We start from the raw sequence: 15,820 nt of genomic DNA, 5'->3' as shown, positions 1-15,820 counted from the left end.
AGTAACCTCCTTTCTCATCCGCAAAGAATATCATCAGCCTTCTACACCTACTATACACCTCGCCGAATCACCTAACTCGTCCGTCACGATAAGAACTACACCCAAACCGGCTACCGAAAATCACTGCCCAGACCCCCTTCCATAGATCGAACTAATGCAAGGTAGTAGTAGTCCCACAGCATAATATATCCGGACAAAATAAAGAAAACAAAATATGTCCAGAGACCACCATCTATGAAAATATCCACCAAATCTGCCCACTACACAACTACACTATGACGCATACATAACAACACTACCGCTCTTCCCCTGACACACAACATATCTGGTGTGACATTTTGCCACACATACTTAGAAAGGCACACCGGCAGCCGAAGTGGCGCCAGACATGTACCACCACGAGCCGATTACACGATATCGGCCATGTCGAGTAACCGACACCGGTAGTTGGTGGTTCCATAGTGTGTAATACGTAATTCTGGTGAAACTGGCGATTGACATGTGTGTGTTTTTTTTCTATCTCTGTTTTGCGGTGGCCAGTCTAGTACTACCTTACTCTATAAGTTGCCGTATTCCCCGGGGGGAATTGGGTTCTATGCAGTGCTTAATAGTTTCTTTCGAGGCTACTCACTTTTGGAGATATCCTTAAGATGCTCCAGAGAATAGCTTTTGGTTGGTAATAGTCATGTTATATTGCGTAGATGATACTAACTTTAGTATTAAACAGCTTTTTCCAAAAGTAGCTAGCCATCGACTACGCCAACCTGGATTGACTTTCTTCGATATAGAGATCCATATAAGACAGCCCCTGACCCCAGTGTCAAATTCCGTATGTGTGCCATTTCCTTATGCGTTGTTGATGATTCAGAGATGAGAGAAACTACTTGAAGATACTGGCCAAATTTCGAAGAATGCGACTATATGGATTTGAACCAGGACAATGTCAGGAAACACGGTCTTATCTTTAAGAGAATCCGGCTAGAGCAGCTTTAAGGGGAAGCTCATTGGGGCAAGGGCATAGTTTGATGGGTCGGATGTTATCCTCAGCCTTAAGAGATATAGTTCTCAACTTCTTTCGTACAAGTATAAAGGGTAGAAAACATCAAGTGTCGCCTTTGAATTGAGCTAATTTATGAGTAATGATGTTACTTCTCCTGTTTATGGCGTCTGATCCGTAGTATCCCGGAAGCAGGTAGGGTTCGGGCAGAGAGCAAGCCGGGATAAAGTTGATACTAAGTAACCTCGTGTTCAAAAGAACAATGGATGCGATCTCTACAAAGGGCCATGGTGGATATGAGACGTAATAATATTTTAAGTCATAGCGGGCAAAATGGTAGAAGAGGAATAAATAGGTAGAACAAATAACTCTAGAACAATAAGGTAATAGATACACCCAACATCTCTCTGCACCCCACTGTCATTCACCTCTCCGTTCATGCTTCGGCTTCTACTTCGGGAGCCCCGTTAGCTGCTGACTCGGCTTGTTCGTCATCGTTAACGTCGATAAGGGACTCTGAAGAAGGAGGCTCAGGGACAACGCCTTCTTTCTCCAGGCGGAGGTACTCATCCCATTCAGGGAAGAGGTCGTCATCAGCGGTAGCGTCGGGAGCACCGGGAGGTACACCGATCAGGCGAGCGATCTTTGTCTTTCCAGATTGCTCGAGCGACTGCTTCCACTGAGCGACGAGCTCGGGTGCCCGGGATGGCTTGTAGGTCTGTGTGAAAAGGACGGCTTCCGCGAGACGGTTGGTCCGCACGAGAAGGTCTGTGCAGGCATCGATATCACCGAGAGACCACAAGGTAGAGAAAGCAACATTGTGCAGACCGGCTTCGGACGCTTGTTCTGCGAGGTTACGGAGACCCTCCTTGTTGCCACTGGCGGTGTGCAAAAGCAGGAGGGAGCCAACATCCTTCGCATTGGTGAAGCATTCCTGGGCCAGATCCAGATTCCATCCTGCCAGGGCAGCATCACCAACAGTCTTCCATTTATGTTCGACGTTAGCTTCACGAGCAATTTCGAGGGCAATGTCAAGATTGTTGAGAGAAAGGGCAAGGTCGAAACGATGTTCGGGGTCAGTGGCAACTTCAAGAGCCATGTCCTTGTAGCCCTGACCCTCGAGGAACCGCGCAACCTTGTTGATCTGGTCCTGCGGGATGTCCTTCAGCAGCTCTGCTGCCATATCCATATCTCCACGAAGAACCACAGTCTGGTATTCGACCATGCTAAGTGATAGACCAAAAGAAACAACGTTGACATCCTTATCGGCCAGATATACCCTGCCATCGCGAGGCAAGTAGCCGAGGACATACATTCCCTGGTCAAAGTGAGAGATTGTGTAGGTCTGATCACCAACAAGGTAGTTCAAGCGGTTTGTCGAGTTGGTGTAGATAAAGCAGTCGCCAACCCATTGACCTGTCCTGACAGTCTCATTGACATCAGTGACGACTTCGAAAGCCGACTCAACACCATCCTCGTCGGCTTCTCCCTCGTTGAGGCCGTTGATGTAGTTCTCCCTCGAGAATCGGAGCACGTAGAATGAGTCCTCGCAGGCAAGGGTTACCAACTCGCCAGACTCGGACCAATAAACCTAGAAACAGTGTTAGCGGCTGAGACTTATGGATGAACATTTTTTGGTGATCCTTACGGCCTTCGGGTCGACTTCAATGCGACGGACTAGATTGCCGGTTTCCCAGTCGAACATACCAATGCCTCCCTGTCCTCTGACACCAAGAAGCACACCATCAGTGAGACCTTCGGCTTGAAAGCCGACATCTAGGCCGCCGCTGACTTCCTTGAAGTTCCTAAAGATCTTCACACTAGTTGCTGACTCGCGAATAGCATAGTCATTGCTGTTATCCTTCGAGCCCCAGGCGAAATCGAGAGCTTGTCCGAATGCCTTATTTCTCCAGGCAAGGGCAGTGTAGATGATATACTCTCCATCACCGCATACTGAAACGAAACGGCCATTGGGCGAGTGTGATAGCGTCTGTGGGTAGACCTCACATGAGCCCAGCTCCTTTGTCGGTAAGGAGATTGGTTCACCATCCTTGACAGTAGCATCGCCACCCTTGATGACTGTTGAAACCACTTCATTGTGTCTTGCCCAGACAATCTTTCCTGATCCGTCCATAGAGACAGCGGGTTCCTCGCGACCCATTTTAACAACCACTGCACCATCATCAAAACCCATTGCGATACCCTGTCTACCACGCTGGTATGCAACACACCACGCTCTTTCAAGCCCATAGCTTAATGATTGCTCCAGTCGGTATGTGTTTGCGTGCCAGATCTTGATGGTTCCATCTTCAGATCCCGAAAGAATCACTGGTAATTCCGGGTGATAGCAGGCGAAGGAAACATTACTTGTGTGTCCTTCTAATGTCGCAATGAGCGCCTTTGTGGTGTAATCCCAGATCTTAACCGTCTTATCATCTGAGGTGGTAAGAAGATACGGCTTATCGGCTTGCGGATAGTAGTCGACATAATTAACACCCTTCGTCTCGTGGGCCTCCAATGTGAAATTGGCATGCGGAGAGCCAAGACTCCAGATCTTGACCGTCCGATCCAAGCATGCAGATGCGAATGTGTTTGTGTCCTTAGGGTTAATAGACAGTCCCATCACATAATGGGCGTGACCTTCGTACACTTGGACACACTTCCAACCTTTCTCCCAATCCCAGAGCTTGATTGTCATATCATCGGAGGCGGTAAGAACGAAAGGCTGGGTGGGATGAACAGCAATCGAACGAATATAGTCTGGGTGAGCCTCAAATGAGGCAATCTTCTCGGAAGTGTTGTAGTTGTATACGCGGAGTTGGAAGTCGTCTGATCCACAAACAATCCAGTTTTTGCGTGCAATAAACCGACCAGCTCGTACAGGGACATCGGTAAGTTCGAAGGTTTTAATAATTGACTAGGGAAATTGACAGTTAGAAGATGATTAAGCGCAGCGTTGCTCATCAAATACATACCTGAGTCTCGTAAGACCAGATGTATACGTGACCTATGGATTCCGATTAGCGCATTCGGCCTATAACCGTTTATATGCAGATTCCCCCACGCACCGCTGTATAAGGTTGTCAGGATCTGAAGCCCAGTCAGTATGATATGTCGATATCTGAGATCGTTAGGAACTCACCCATGGCTCCGTCGGATGGAAGTCAATGCCCTTTACTCGCTCCGAGCGAGCAAAGAGCTGTCTCTATTGAGTTGCAATTATGGTCAGCAACAATATCACTTCCCTTGGAATGTATGTTCAGAGGTAGAAGCGCTAGCTTATTCCACATGAGAAACCATTCCGAGCAACACACGGCGTACCTTAACATCCAGTCTCATGTTGTGTGGGGAAGGAGAATGTCGCGACTATTTGCGGCGTCGGGGGCGGAGGGGAAGAAACCAGGCCACGAGCGGCTCAGACAGCCCAGCCCGGGTTTGCAAATAACTTCCCTTGGAAGTATGTATTAAAAGCGCACAAAAAAGAGGAAGTCCCCGACCGGAATGGCCTGTAGGTTACCAATGTAGATGTTCAGGGACTCGGCAGCGATGTGTCCACAAGGAGACGGAAACCCGCCAGCTATCTACAATAGCCTAGCGACCTGAACCCTCACCGCCTACGATTCTAGGCTTCATACAAGATCTCCAGGCTCAATTGGATGACTCCAGTTCATACTCGTCACAATGCTAGGACGGTACCTAGGTAGGTTTCCCATTATACCCCCATGTAATAGTTACCCTTTAAGACTACACACTCTAAGTGTCCGCTACAGTGATCGCAGTGCCCACAAACACACAGCAGCGTGGCCATTAATATTATCTACAATGTTCCAATACTTCAACAACCAACCACCTTCGTCTATTGCGTAAGAATCTCCCTGTATAAATTCGAACTTGATTGCTGTATAGAGCACGAAGACATGAACCTTCTAATAGTGGATATAATTTCGACAAGATAGCGTTCCTTTCCATTTGACACGCATCGGCTAATAAATACAAGTGGGGTTAAGGATCATAGAAATGAACAAGTCTTTTATTCATCGGAGTCAGCCTTTATGCAGAGTCTTTGCGCTCAAAGTAGGACCACTGGCCAGGGGTGGGCTTTTCCTCTAGCTCCTCCCAACTTGCCGGACGTCAGCATATTCCTTGCATCATGCTCTTCGGGGCTTGAGAACTTACACCTTGGACTTGGACATCTCATCAACGAGCTTCAGCTCACCCTCTGCGACCTGGATGACCTCCTCAAGGAGGCCAGCGCCAATCTGGTTCTCGATTTCGGCAACCCTGAGGTTTACTGTTAGCTTTGGTTCCGAAGAAAGTACAACGTGTGAACGTACTGCTCTGCTTCCAAGGCGGGCTCGTTCTCCCACTTCATAGCATGAGTTTGGAAATCAGACTCTTTCTCTGCCTTGATGGAATCTTCGATAGCCTGATGCCACCGAGCTTCTTCCTCTGGAGTACGGGCAGGACCTTCACTAGTCGGCTCGAGGGCTTCTCCATCCCACTCCTCACCACGAGGATTGTCGCTTCCATCGCCGCGCATAGCTGCCGCGTACGATCCATCTGGGCGAAGGAGAGAAGCGAATCGCTCAGGTTCAGTACCAATGGCCTTCTTCACGCGCTCCAACCAAGCCTCATAGCCAGGAGGTTTCGTAGATTCAACAATTTGCAGGCGGTGGCGGGTCAAAGCCTCGGTGGACTGGCGGTAGACAGAAGTCTCGGGGAAGGCCTTCAATTTCTGCAGGGTAGTTGTGTAGAGATAGATTAAAGTCGGGCGGGGACTGGGATGAGTGACAAGGCCGGTGATACCGGTGGGAGCAAAAGGCTCCAGATACCGAGCCGGCTTGACGTTGGCCAGCAACCGGAATGTGGACCTCATTGTATTCGGGGGGGTATATGAGAAGAAGGGGAGAAAGAATTGACCCAAAAAGGTGAAGGATATCAGGGCCAATGGCAGACCATGTAATTTGGTATCTCAGGTTGTCATTGACTTCGGGAGCGAAGTTGAGGTTCCGTCGGGAGGCGGAGAAACAGAGATTCCACCAGGACGTTCCGGCCACTTTCATCTGAAGGGAACTAAACTTATCGATCTCTCCGCGCCTAGGGGGTTTACCCATTCTCACCCACATTCGAGACCATCCTTCCTCTTGAGGACCTGCGGATTTGTCCGCAGATTTCTCGTCATTCTGAATATAATCGCCTGCATCGGCTTTAGAACCAGTTCCTCTACGGCGGTTGTTCCAACTTGCTTTGGCCACTGAGCCGCATTTCGACGCTCGTTCTAGGTCTTCATGTACCACCCGTAATTTCTTTGGCTATCGCCCTTTGTTCTTACGTTCACTTCTCTTCAAAGACATCGTTGCAAGGTCCTAGACCTTGACTTGCAGTCAGTATGAGGGCATCCTTGCTGGCGTGTTCGCTTCTCTCTTTATTCTCTATCCCCACTCTCGCTTCTTCTTCCGACAACGTCCTTGAATCCAGAAATGGTCGACTTGTGAAGAGAGCCGACGATCCCGTCGACCCGGGTACCCTGTCTACTACCTTCAACGGTGTTGAAGTACCTCCCATGAAAGATTTGACGCCTGATAACTTCGAGGAAACCGTCAAGGACGGCTACTGGTTAGAACCCTTCTCACTCCGGTGCCTAGATGCCAACTCTAACATCTACCAGGTTTATTAAGCAATTCTCTCCTGCCTGTCCGCATTGCCAAAAGATCGCTCCGACATGGCAGACACTCTATGAATACTACTATGTAAGTGCTGTGGCCTTGCCGATTAAAGAGTGTGCCCGTTCAAACCCGCTAACAAAAGGTAGACTTCGGATCCTTTGGCCTCGTCCTCTTCGAAACCATCCGATACTAAGTCTCTGAACTCCTTCCATGGCTTCTACAATTTTCACTTCGCATCGCTGAACTGCCAGCCTATGGCGACTTTTGCAAGAAATTGGATGTCAAGTACTTCCCGCAATTCTCGCTGTATCACAATGGTGAAAGGGTGGAGGAGTACACGGGAAAGAAGTCAATGGAAGGTCTGAGCGAGTACGTGGAAGACAAACTTGAATCGATCAAGCCTGGGTCTCGTCCTGCCAAGGGAGTTAACCTACCGAAGCCCGGCGCCAAGGGCGTGGATACGAAGGCTGAACCAGAGGTCCCTGCTGCTAAAGACAAGGACCCCGAGGCAGGCGCCAAGGCCGGTGAAAAACACAATGAGCAAGTTTCCGCCGAGGATGCGTCTTCCGAGAAAGCTACTACGTTGAAGACCAAAACGAAACCAAAGGGAGGTCCAGCAAACCCTCAAGGACTCTCTGTTCCCCTCACCGCCGAGAGCTTCCAGAAACTTGTCACTACCACACAGGATCCGTGGTTTATTAAGTTTTATGCCCCATGGTGCCATCACTGCCAGGCGCTTGCCCCTAACTGGCAGCAAATGGCCAGGGAAATGCAAGACGTCCTGAACGTCGGAGAAGTCAACTGCGACGCTGAGCCCAGACTTTGCAAAGATGCTCATGTATCGGCCTTTCCCACGATGTATTTCTTCCGGGGTGGTGAGAGGGTTGAATACAATGGTCTTCGGGGCCTAGGCGATCTAGTCAACTATGCCAAGAAGGCAGTTGACGTTGGATTGGGTGTTCAGGACGTCGACGCCACTTCCTTCAAGGAGCTGGAGGAGAAGGAAGAAGTCATCTTCTTGTACTTCTATGATCACGCTACGACATCGGAGGATTTTGAGGCTCTTGAGCGCCTAACTCTTAGCTTGATCGGCCATGGACGAATTGTGAAAACGAACAGCGCCGCCCTGGCTGAACGGTTCAAGATTTCAACTTGGCCCCGCCTTCTTGTTGTCCGAGACGGTCGAGCCAACTACTATACTCCGATTGCCCCCAAGGACATGCGAGACTTCCGACAGATCTTGGGATGGATGCGCACTGTGTGGTTGCCCATCGTCCCCGAACTTACCGCCTCCACGCCCGAGAAATCATGGACGGCAGGTATGTGGTTCTCGGAATCTTAAGCCGGGGACGCTCAGACGAATTCTTGCAGTCAAAGAGGGAGCTGAAGAGTGCCGCTCTTGAATGGATGGACAAGCAGGTTCAGTTGTTTCAGTTGGAACGGGCAGAGCTTCGGGACGCCAAACAGCTCCGAATTGAGGAGGCTGATGACCGTAACGACCAGCGCGCGTTGCGAGCTGCCAAGAACATGCGCATCACAATCCGTGAAGATGACAAGAAACCGGTCGGCTTCGCCTGGGTGGACGGTGACTTCTGGGAACGGTGGTTGAGAAATGCTTATGGTATTGATGTGGAAAAGGGGGAACGAGTCATTATCAACGATCACGATGTAAGTGTTGCCTCCTCGGCGGAAGAAGACCTTAATTTTGATATTGATACTAACTAATCCGGCTAGAACCGACGGTACTGGGACTCATCTTCTAGCGGGTCTCCCATTCTGGCCTCACGTACTTCTATTCTCGAAACTATTCCTCTTGTGATCGCCAACTCCCCTAAACTGACACCGAAGTCCACTGTTGGCACTTTTGAGTCTATCTTCTTCTTCGCTCGGTCCTTCATCGTCAGCCACCCCATACTCTTCGTTCTCATCCTGATCTTCTCAATTGTTGGCGCGACATTGTTGGCTCGAGCCAGAGGCCGTCGTGCCGGCCGCGGTGGCATTCTTGGTGTCACTAACGGCAGCAATGGTTTCTTTCACCTTGATGGGAAAGAAGGTCTGCTGAACGGCGGCTCAACCGGGAAGGTAGATTAGTCGACGGTGGATGATCCAGAAGTATCATTTGTACAGTTATTATATTTATTATCACCTCTTTTTCTCCCTTGACCTTTCCCTCCCTCCTTCATTTCGCTTGCGCTTATTTCAAATGGCTTTCCTCTTGGTTTTGTAAGGTTTTAACTGTGTGCTATATCTTTCATTGATGATGCCCTTCATATATCTCATTCCATTTTTATATTGATCTCCTGGTTTAGGTGGCGTTAGGGCGAGTGATGTGCTGTCGGCAAGCTCCTCCATAATTTGTACCAGACACGCAAGTGCCTCCTTAGTACCTATACAGATTACAAAAAGCTATCATTTTACGTTGCCAGTGGAGTAATGACGAAGTCTGGTGTAGGGTTTAGGGCTGAGAAGCAATGTCTAGAGGCCACCTAGTTGCCCTGATGGGCTCCAAAGAAGAACAGAGGGAGAAAGAAATAGCTTGAAATTTTAGATATCATGGAAATGATTCAATACAGTTACTAGTGACCGCATCGGATATTCAAGCATCTCATACAATGCGCAAGGCACTACTACTAGTACTAGTAGTAACCGCGTTGTAAAAGCGAGGCTCTGATTCGACAGTCCAGATATTTCACGTGATGGTCAATTGGCGGACGGTGATTGGCTATAGGGTTGCCGCAAGCATTGTGAACGTCGCGGAGTCTCCCGGTTTTCTACGACTGCCTTGAATCTCGATTGCTGCTGTCAATCATCGCTTTATTAGAACAGTTTTTGCTTAGATCCTGCTTCTAAGTTTATAGACAAGATGGTATGTGTACCCCAGTCTGAAGTATCTACGTTTTAATTGGGTCCAAAGCCCGTTCACTCTCCGAGGGCTCAGGTTATGAGTGTGATGTTCAATCGCACCGACCGTCAGCAGAGAAACCATATGAAACTAACCAATTGCTAACAAACTTGTCACTATAGTTCTCTCAGACCCTTCGTCGTGCTGCGGCCCAGACTGCTGGTGCCTACCGCTCTCCTTTCGCCCCTAAGTGAGATCCTCCGAACTTCCAATTGACAGTACCGTATCACGATATGCACATGGGGTGTACCTGTACTCTGAGCCTGGCGTGGTCTTAGAAATGGTCTTTTGATCGACCCTCAGCTCTGAGCATGCGGTTAGCAAAGGCAGCCCACGCCGTATCGCCAGGGTTGAGACCTACATTGTTGCCGGCGGGCAGAGAAGCCCAGGGAAATCGTTGAATACGCAACCAGAATGATGAGGGAGGCTTGCTAATTCGAATCCTTAATGGTCTTCAGGTACACTACTCCTCTCAACTTCCAAGGCGTGACCGTTGGCGCTGCTACCAAGTAGTGAGTACCACCTGTTTTATACTCCCATTCATCTCTTAGCCATTCGGCGGGTTCCTCTGCTCCTTCGTTATTCGGATCGTACTGACTGCGTTGCGATCACAGTGCCCAGATTGCCGCCACTTTCGGTGCCAGCGCCGGTGTCTTCGCTCTCTTCTTCTTCGGTGAAGTTCCCCGTGTCCGCAACGACATCCTGCGTCAGCTTCCCTTCTTCGACGAGTACTTCGACCGCTCCATTGCCCCCGAGGACAACGTATGTATCCGTTTTCTCCTCCTAGGATTGCCGATTCCTGATGTGCTAACAATCACGTAGCCCTTCTAAACTTTTCCTTACGAAGTACGATCCATCAGCCATATCCTACTCGCAGGGAGTTATGTTTGCGCATATGCTCCCTATCAGCTATATAGTGGAGGAAGGAGTCGATTCTGTACTGTGTAGAATAGCAGCGATGAATTGTGACAGCACATAGACACGCCTCCTTAATTATCACTTCCTTTGTTTCAGTTTGGCTGTTGGGTATTACAAATGGGCCTCCGGTGATCAGTGCGTTTCGGGCACGCCGGGGAAGTCCAACGCAAACAGTCCTGCTAAATGTAGGGGCCGATATATCTGCTCAATGATGGTTAATAGTCTGGTAACAAAAGATATCCACGGTCAGGGTTTCCCATAAAGGCAGGTCCAGCCTACTGTACTATCAAAGTAAGAATATTTTGCACTAAGAGTCACTGATCGGATCAATAGGCGTTATCGTGTCGAATAAAAATCCTCCGTAATTCGTTTTATCTTTTGTTTGCTACTCTTATCAGAGGTTGAACATTCGTCCGTCGAGACGCCACCCACTCGGACTGATAAGGAACCCCGGCTTTTTGTGTCTTGGGCCTCCTTACGGGGGCAAGAGGAGGTCGAAGCTATGTGGCCAACCTTCTTTTAAAATGGCGCCGCCTGAAACTGCCCTGCTGAGTATGGACTATCCGACTATGCCGCCAAGCTTTAGATAGCTGTGCGATCCAAGCGGAGTAGACCGATGTTGCTGCACCATGAATGGTCTACTGCATACAAAGGAGAGTGTGACCAGATGCCAAGCAAACAACAACCCCCCACCTGCGAATTCCTCCCCAGCTTCACCATCCATGTCATTCGCAGATTACGATTATCGGGCGAACTAGCATCAGCCAAAGAGAATGCGTCTCCTCATCATGGCTACGGTTCTGGGGGGGGTGGGTACTCTTCCCCCCGTGCAGAGTGCAGGGCTACTTTGAGATCACCATCATCACGCAGCTCCAACCCTGGACATATTCGTATATATATATATGTTGCATCTCTTCCCTACCCTCCCGCAGCTCACCGTTGAAGGTGTCACTGAAACGCTATACTTGTGTCACAGCAGCGTCACAAACTTTTTTGAGTCCCCCAGCGACAGTTCCGTGGAATGACCGGTGATCTTATATCCTCCGCCGCTACAGGAATACCTGTCTCTCGGTCTAAAAAATCCCCAAGCTCTAAATTGATCCTCGGTTGCCAAGAAGAACATCGTCATCATGTCTTCCGTGGGCAAGTCGACGCCTTTAGATAAGACCGCCTTGAAGGGGTCAGTATACGCCGATGTAGACCATGACCCGGTCACTACAGTGTTGCCCAATGGCGACGTGCCTTATACGGACCATGCAATGGACGCGGATGAGAGGGTCATTGTAGCCCTGGGGTACAAGCAGGAGTTCAAACGAGAGTTCTCGCTCTGGACAACATTCTGCGTCAGCTTTGCTGTGCTTGGGCTACTCCCATCATTTGCAAGCACATTATACTACGGTAGCTATCCCGTCGCCGAGGGAATTCTAACGGGCTGACATCCGTACAGGAATGGGCTATGCGGGAACAGCAGGCATGGTTTGGGGTTGGATCATAGCTATGCTTTTCATCCAGTGTGTAGCCATGTCAATGGCTGAACTGTGTTCGGCGATGCCAACAAGGTACGCCCACTCTGTTTTCTTTCGCACCTACTAAATAACTAGTCTGGTCTTCGTTTATCGAAACTGACATCACCAGTGGCGGCCTCTACTATGCTGCTGCAGTACTCGCACCCCCAGGATACGGACCATTTGCGGCGTGGATCACTGGTTGGTCCAACTGGATTGGACAGATTACAGCAGCACCGTCGGTGGACTTTTCACTGGCTGCGATGATCCTGGCTGCAGCGTCGATACAAAACCCGGACTACGTGCCTACTTCGTGGCAAACATTTCTCCTTACCACACTTATCATGATCCTCCACGCGGTAATCAGCAGCATGCCAACGAAATGGGTTGCGCAGTTCAACTCGTGGGGCTCAACTTTCAACATGTTTGCGCTCATCGCTGTCATCATTGCCATTCCGGCAGGGACGAAGAATGAACCTAAGTTCACGCCGTCAAAGGAAGTATGGGGGACAATCACCAATTTGACTGACTTTCCGGATGGGGTCGCGGTTCTCATGACCTTTGTCGGTGTGATCTGGACCATGTCTGGGTATGATTCTCCGTTCCACCTAAGTGAGGAGTGTTCCAATGCAAACATCGCCTCTCCGCGAGCCATCGTGATGACTTCAGGCGTTGGGGGCTTGATGGGCTGGTTCTTGCAGCTTGTAGTCGCTTACACCGTGCTTGATATCGAGGCGGTGATAGACTCTGATCTCGGGCAGCCTTGGGCGTCATACTTGTTGCAGGTGATGCCACAAAAAACCGCCCTGGGAATACTCGCTTTAACTATTATCTGTGGGTTCTCGATGGGCCAAGGATGCATGGTTGCCGCGTCGAGAGTCACGTACGCCTATGCCCGCGACGACTGCTTTCCTCTGTCAGGGATCTGGAAAAAGGTTGACAGTCGCACCAAAACCCCCGTGAACGCTGTCATCATAAACGCCATCATCGGGATCCTTATGTGCCTCTTGATCCTCGCCGGGGATGTAGCGATTGGCGCTCTCTTCTCTATCGGTGCCATTGCGCAGTTCGTTGCCTTTGCGATCCCCATTTGCATTCGGGTGTTCTTCGTTGGTAACCGTTTCCGGCGGGGACCATGGCACTTGGGGCCATTTGGCCCCTACATTGGAGCAGCGGGCGTGCTCTTTGTGCTGCTGATGGTGCCAATTCTGTGCCTTCCCAGTGTGACGGGGGATGACCTGACACCCGATCTGATGAATTGGACGTGTCTTGTCTGGGGCGCTCCGATGCTGGCGGTGAGCATCTGGTGGGTGGTGGACGCCCACAAGTGGTTCAAGGGACCAAAGGTCAATGTGGAGCATGCCATCCACCCCGTGGAGGAGGAGAGGCCCGTTGTTGTTGATGTGGGGTTCGATGGCGGCGAAGAAGAATATACGTCCGGCAGGTCGGACCGAAGTCAGGGCTGACAGAGCATGCCCTTGGACGTACATTTGCGAAACTATCTGTCTCATTTCGCTTTCTCATTTTATATATCACAGTCAGGTTTGCAACGTATGGATGTAGCATATCAAAATGACGGTATCTTTCTGCTCTCATACACACCAATATTCCGACATGTACATGATATCAGTCCGCAGGCAAATCTAAAGCTGAAACAAAAGCTATGCGCTGCTACTGGCAGATCGTTAACCAAACAGTGTAACGAAGCGAGGCGCCGAGTCGACATGTCATAGTGTCCTAAATAAGGAAAATGATCCAGACCACAACCGAGGCATTTGACTGCACTCCCTGAATATCGAGCCCTACCCTGCAGGTGAACACAGCGAGAAGCAGGTCGCCTTACATATCTCGACTGTACCCAGTTGCCTACACTATCACGAATCTGAGCTCAGTCATAGATATCAAGCCAGCGGAGTGAGGTTCCGTCCTATACTTGAGGGAATGATGAGAAAGCTGATATGAGATACTGTTTGTCAATGCAAGCCACACTCGTGATGGGATTACTACCGTAGTCTATAGAAAGTGACAACTTAGATAGAGGCCAAATCGTCAGTACGAGATAATTGTTTGGTAAACTATCATACTTACACTACATCTCGAGTGCACATCCAATGCTGAACCAAACATGTCTTCTTCTATTTATAACCGTAATTCTAAAATGATCTGGATTCAGAAAACGCCGAGTGGTCATACCTCGACAAACAACCAACTCAGTCAACCGGCGAGTCCCGTATGTGGATGACGTCCAGCATCCAATCTCAAGTCCACTCAAAAACGAACATAAATAGCCTCAGATTGAAACCCCTTAAACCCACAAGGCTATCACTGCACTGACATCATAGAGGGAAAAAAACAGGCACCCGACTCTCGCAACTCACAAACCAAGAAGAAGAGCTCCGATAGCCTCTTCCGTCACCCTCCGGCACATCCAAAGCACCGCCTCGCAACAAAGACCACTATCCACATGAGAGGTCACATATACGCTCCCAGTCCAGCAGTATACCGGTACACAACCGCTACATCACCGCGGATAAGTCCGATGCAAGAAGGTTGCGTCCCAACCTATCAGCGGCACGCATCCAGCTGCAACCGTCCTTGCATCGCGTCGTTAGCCTTGCGCACAAGCCCTTCCTGGTCCTGTACTTTGCGCCGAGGTACCTGGTACACTGCATGCTATCGGATCTGGATTGCTATGGCGCCTGCAGATAAGAACGACGTGCGTCATTTCGGTGGTCCTTCCTTGCATATCGTGTATGCATTGTTTTACGGGGATGGAAGGGGGGGGGGGAATGTATGACGGAGTATGTGCTCGGATTCAGATTCTCCTATCGAAGGAAGGGATCGATTCTGTGTACTAGTACGTTGTATACTTGCGCGATAGATAGACAGGATGGGGATGTTCTAGAAAAACTCAAGCCAACTGACATACTCGAACTTACTTCCCTGGATCCACCAAATCCGCTATCATGCACAGAATAGAGTCTATACATACCATCCATTCTAGCTATAAAGTATAGTAGGGTACTAATCCGGATATATAAAAACCGACTTAACCCAACCCAAACCAAACCATCTATCACCGAATAAAACCCTTTATTAAAAGCAGTACAACACTCCATCCCATCTTCCACACTGCCCTATACCTTACCCACGCATCGAGACACAGAGTACTCACCAAATAACCCAACCCAACACTACTCCCCCCCCTCTCCTCTCCTCTCAACACAATCCTCAACTCCAAGATCCACCAGTCCCCACAACGGCTCATTCCAAAAGCCGCCTACCCATCCCCTCCCCTCCCCGAAAACAAATAAAAATAAAAATAAAATAAAACCCCTCAAAAGAACCCGATTCCAGTGCGCAATTCTGCAGGTACAACAAGCACATTGCACAATCGGGCTTGGCCATATCCCCCCTCCTCCCCTAACCGAGCCGATGCCACCACATGATTTCTATCTAAATATATCAGCCGTGGAAAGAAGGTTGAACCTGAAACTCACTACCCCTGAAAATTAAATCCGAGTGTTTATGTATGCTCCAAGGGGAAGGTGAAATCTGGATCAACTGGCGGGTTGGTAACTTTGGTCTTCGGCTCGGTAAATGGATACCGCAGGAAGTTACCCGCATGCCGGGTTGGCGTTTCTGGCATAGTTACTGGGTTCTCGGGCGAGAGGATGGGAAGTAGATTGGTTTTGAGTGCGGCTTTTTTTTTTGGTCTATCTAGGGTCGCTTATGGGGTTTCAACTTTCTAGTATTCTACTTATGGAAGGTGAGGCTGATGACTTATTTGGGATGGGGGGAGTATAATTGAGTATGTTTTTATGTATGTATG

General features: G+C 49.5%; 5 protein-coding genes across 5 annotated transcripts; 3 read left to right on the top strand and 2 right to left on the bottom strand.

Annotated features, from left to right (window-relative positions):
- Positions 1-1,433: 1,433 nt before the first annotated feature.
- On the bottom strand, positions 1,434-4,336 carry ABOM_011882 (coatomer subunit beta'; the record flags this gene model as incomplete). Its single annotated transcript, XM_022539010.1, has 6 exons — positions 1,434-2,588; positions 2,646-3,914; positions 3,973-4,004; positions 4,066-4,087; positions 4,140-4,202; positions 4,319-4,336. 6 exons carry the CDS (start codon positions 4,334-4,336, stop codon positions 1,434-1,436), a joined length of 2,559 nt encoding a protein of 852 aa, XP_022383321.1.
- A 711-nt stretch (positions 4,337-5,047) lies between these two features.
- ABOM_011881 (complex I NDUFA5 subunit family protein) lies at positions 5,048-5,873 on the bottom strand (the record flags this gene model as incomplete). Its single annotated transcript, XM_022539009.1, has 3 exons — positions 5,048-5,117; positions 5,174-5,278; positions 5,332-5,873. The coding sequence occupies 3 exons, from the start codon at positions 5,871-5,873 to the stop codon at positions 5,048-5,050; spliced, it is 717 nt and encodes a 238-aa protein (XP_022383318.1).
- A 513-nt stretch (positions 5,874-6,386) lies between these two features.
- On the top strand, positions 6,387-8,754 carry ABOM_011880 (putative disulfide isomerase; the record flags this gene model as incomplete). The annotated part of the gene is made up of 5 exons (XM_022539008.1): positions 6,387-6,613; positions 6,666-6,805; positions 6,858-7,982; positions 8,021-8,331; positions 8,398-8,754. The coding sequence occupies 5 exons, from the start codon at positions 6,387-6,389 to the stop codon at positions 8,752-8,754; spliced, it is 2,160 nt and encodes a 719-aa protein (XP_022383319.1).
- A 772-nt stretch (positions 8,755-9,526) lies between these two features.
- On the top strand, positions 9,527-10,396 carry ABOM_011879 (cytochrome b-c1 complex subunit 10; the record flags this gene model as incomplete). Its single annotated transcript, XM_022539007.1, has 5 exons — positions 9,527-9,529; positions 9,688-9,755; positions 10,024-10,077; positions 10,180-10,327; positions 10,388-10,396. 5 exons carry the CDS (start codon positions 9,527-9,529, stop codon positions 10,394-10,396), a joined length of 282 nt encoding a protein of 93 aa, XP_022383327.1.
- Positions 10,397-11,613: 1,217 nt separating this feature from the next.
- ABOM_011878 (amino acid permease) lies at positions 11,614-13,454 on the top strand (the record flags this gene model as incomplete). Its single annotated transcript, XM_022539006.1, has 3 exons — positions 11,614-11,881; positions 11,931-12,042; positions 12,119-13,454. The coding sequence occupies 3 exons, from the start codon at positions 11,614-11,616 to the stop codon at positions 13,452-13,454; spliced, it is 1,716 nt and encodes a 571-aa protein (XP_022383326.1).
- Positions 13,455-15,820: the final 2,366 nt, after the last annotated feature.

This window comes from Aspergillus bombycis (assembly GCF_001792695.1).
Source record: "Aspergillus bombycis strain NRRL26010 chromosome Unknown contig00190, whole genome shotgun sequence".
Lineage (NCBI taxonomy): Eukaryota > Fungi > Ascomycota > Eurotiomycetes > Eurotiales > Aspergillaceae > Aspergillus > Aspergillus bombycis.
This window is presented reverse-complemented; position numbering and strand designations above follow the sequence as displayed.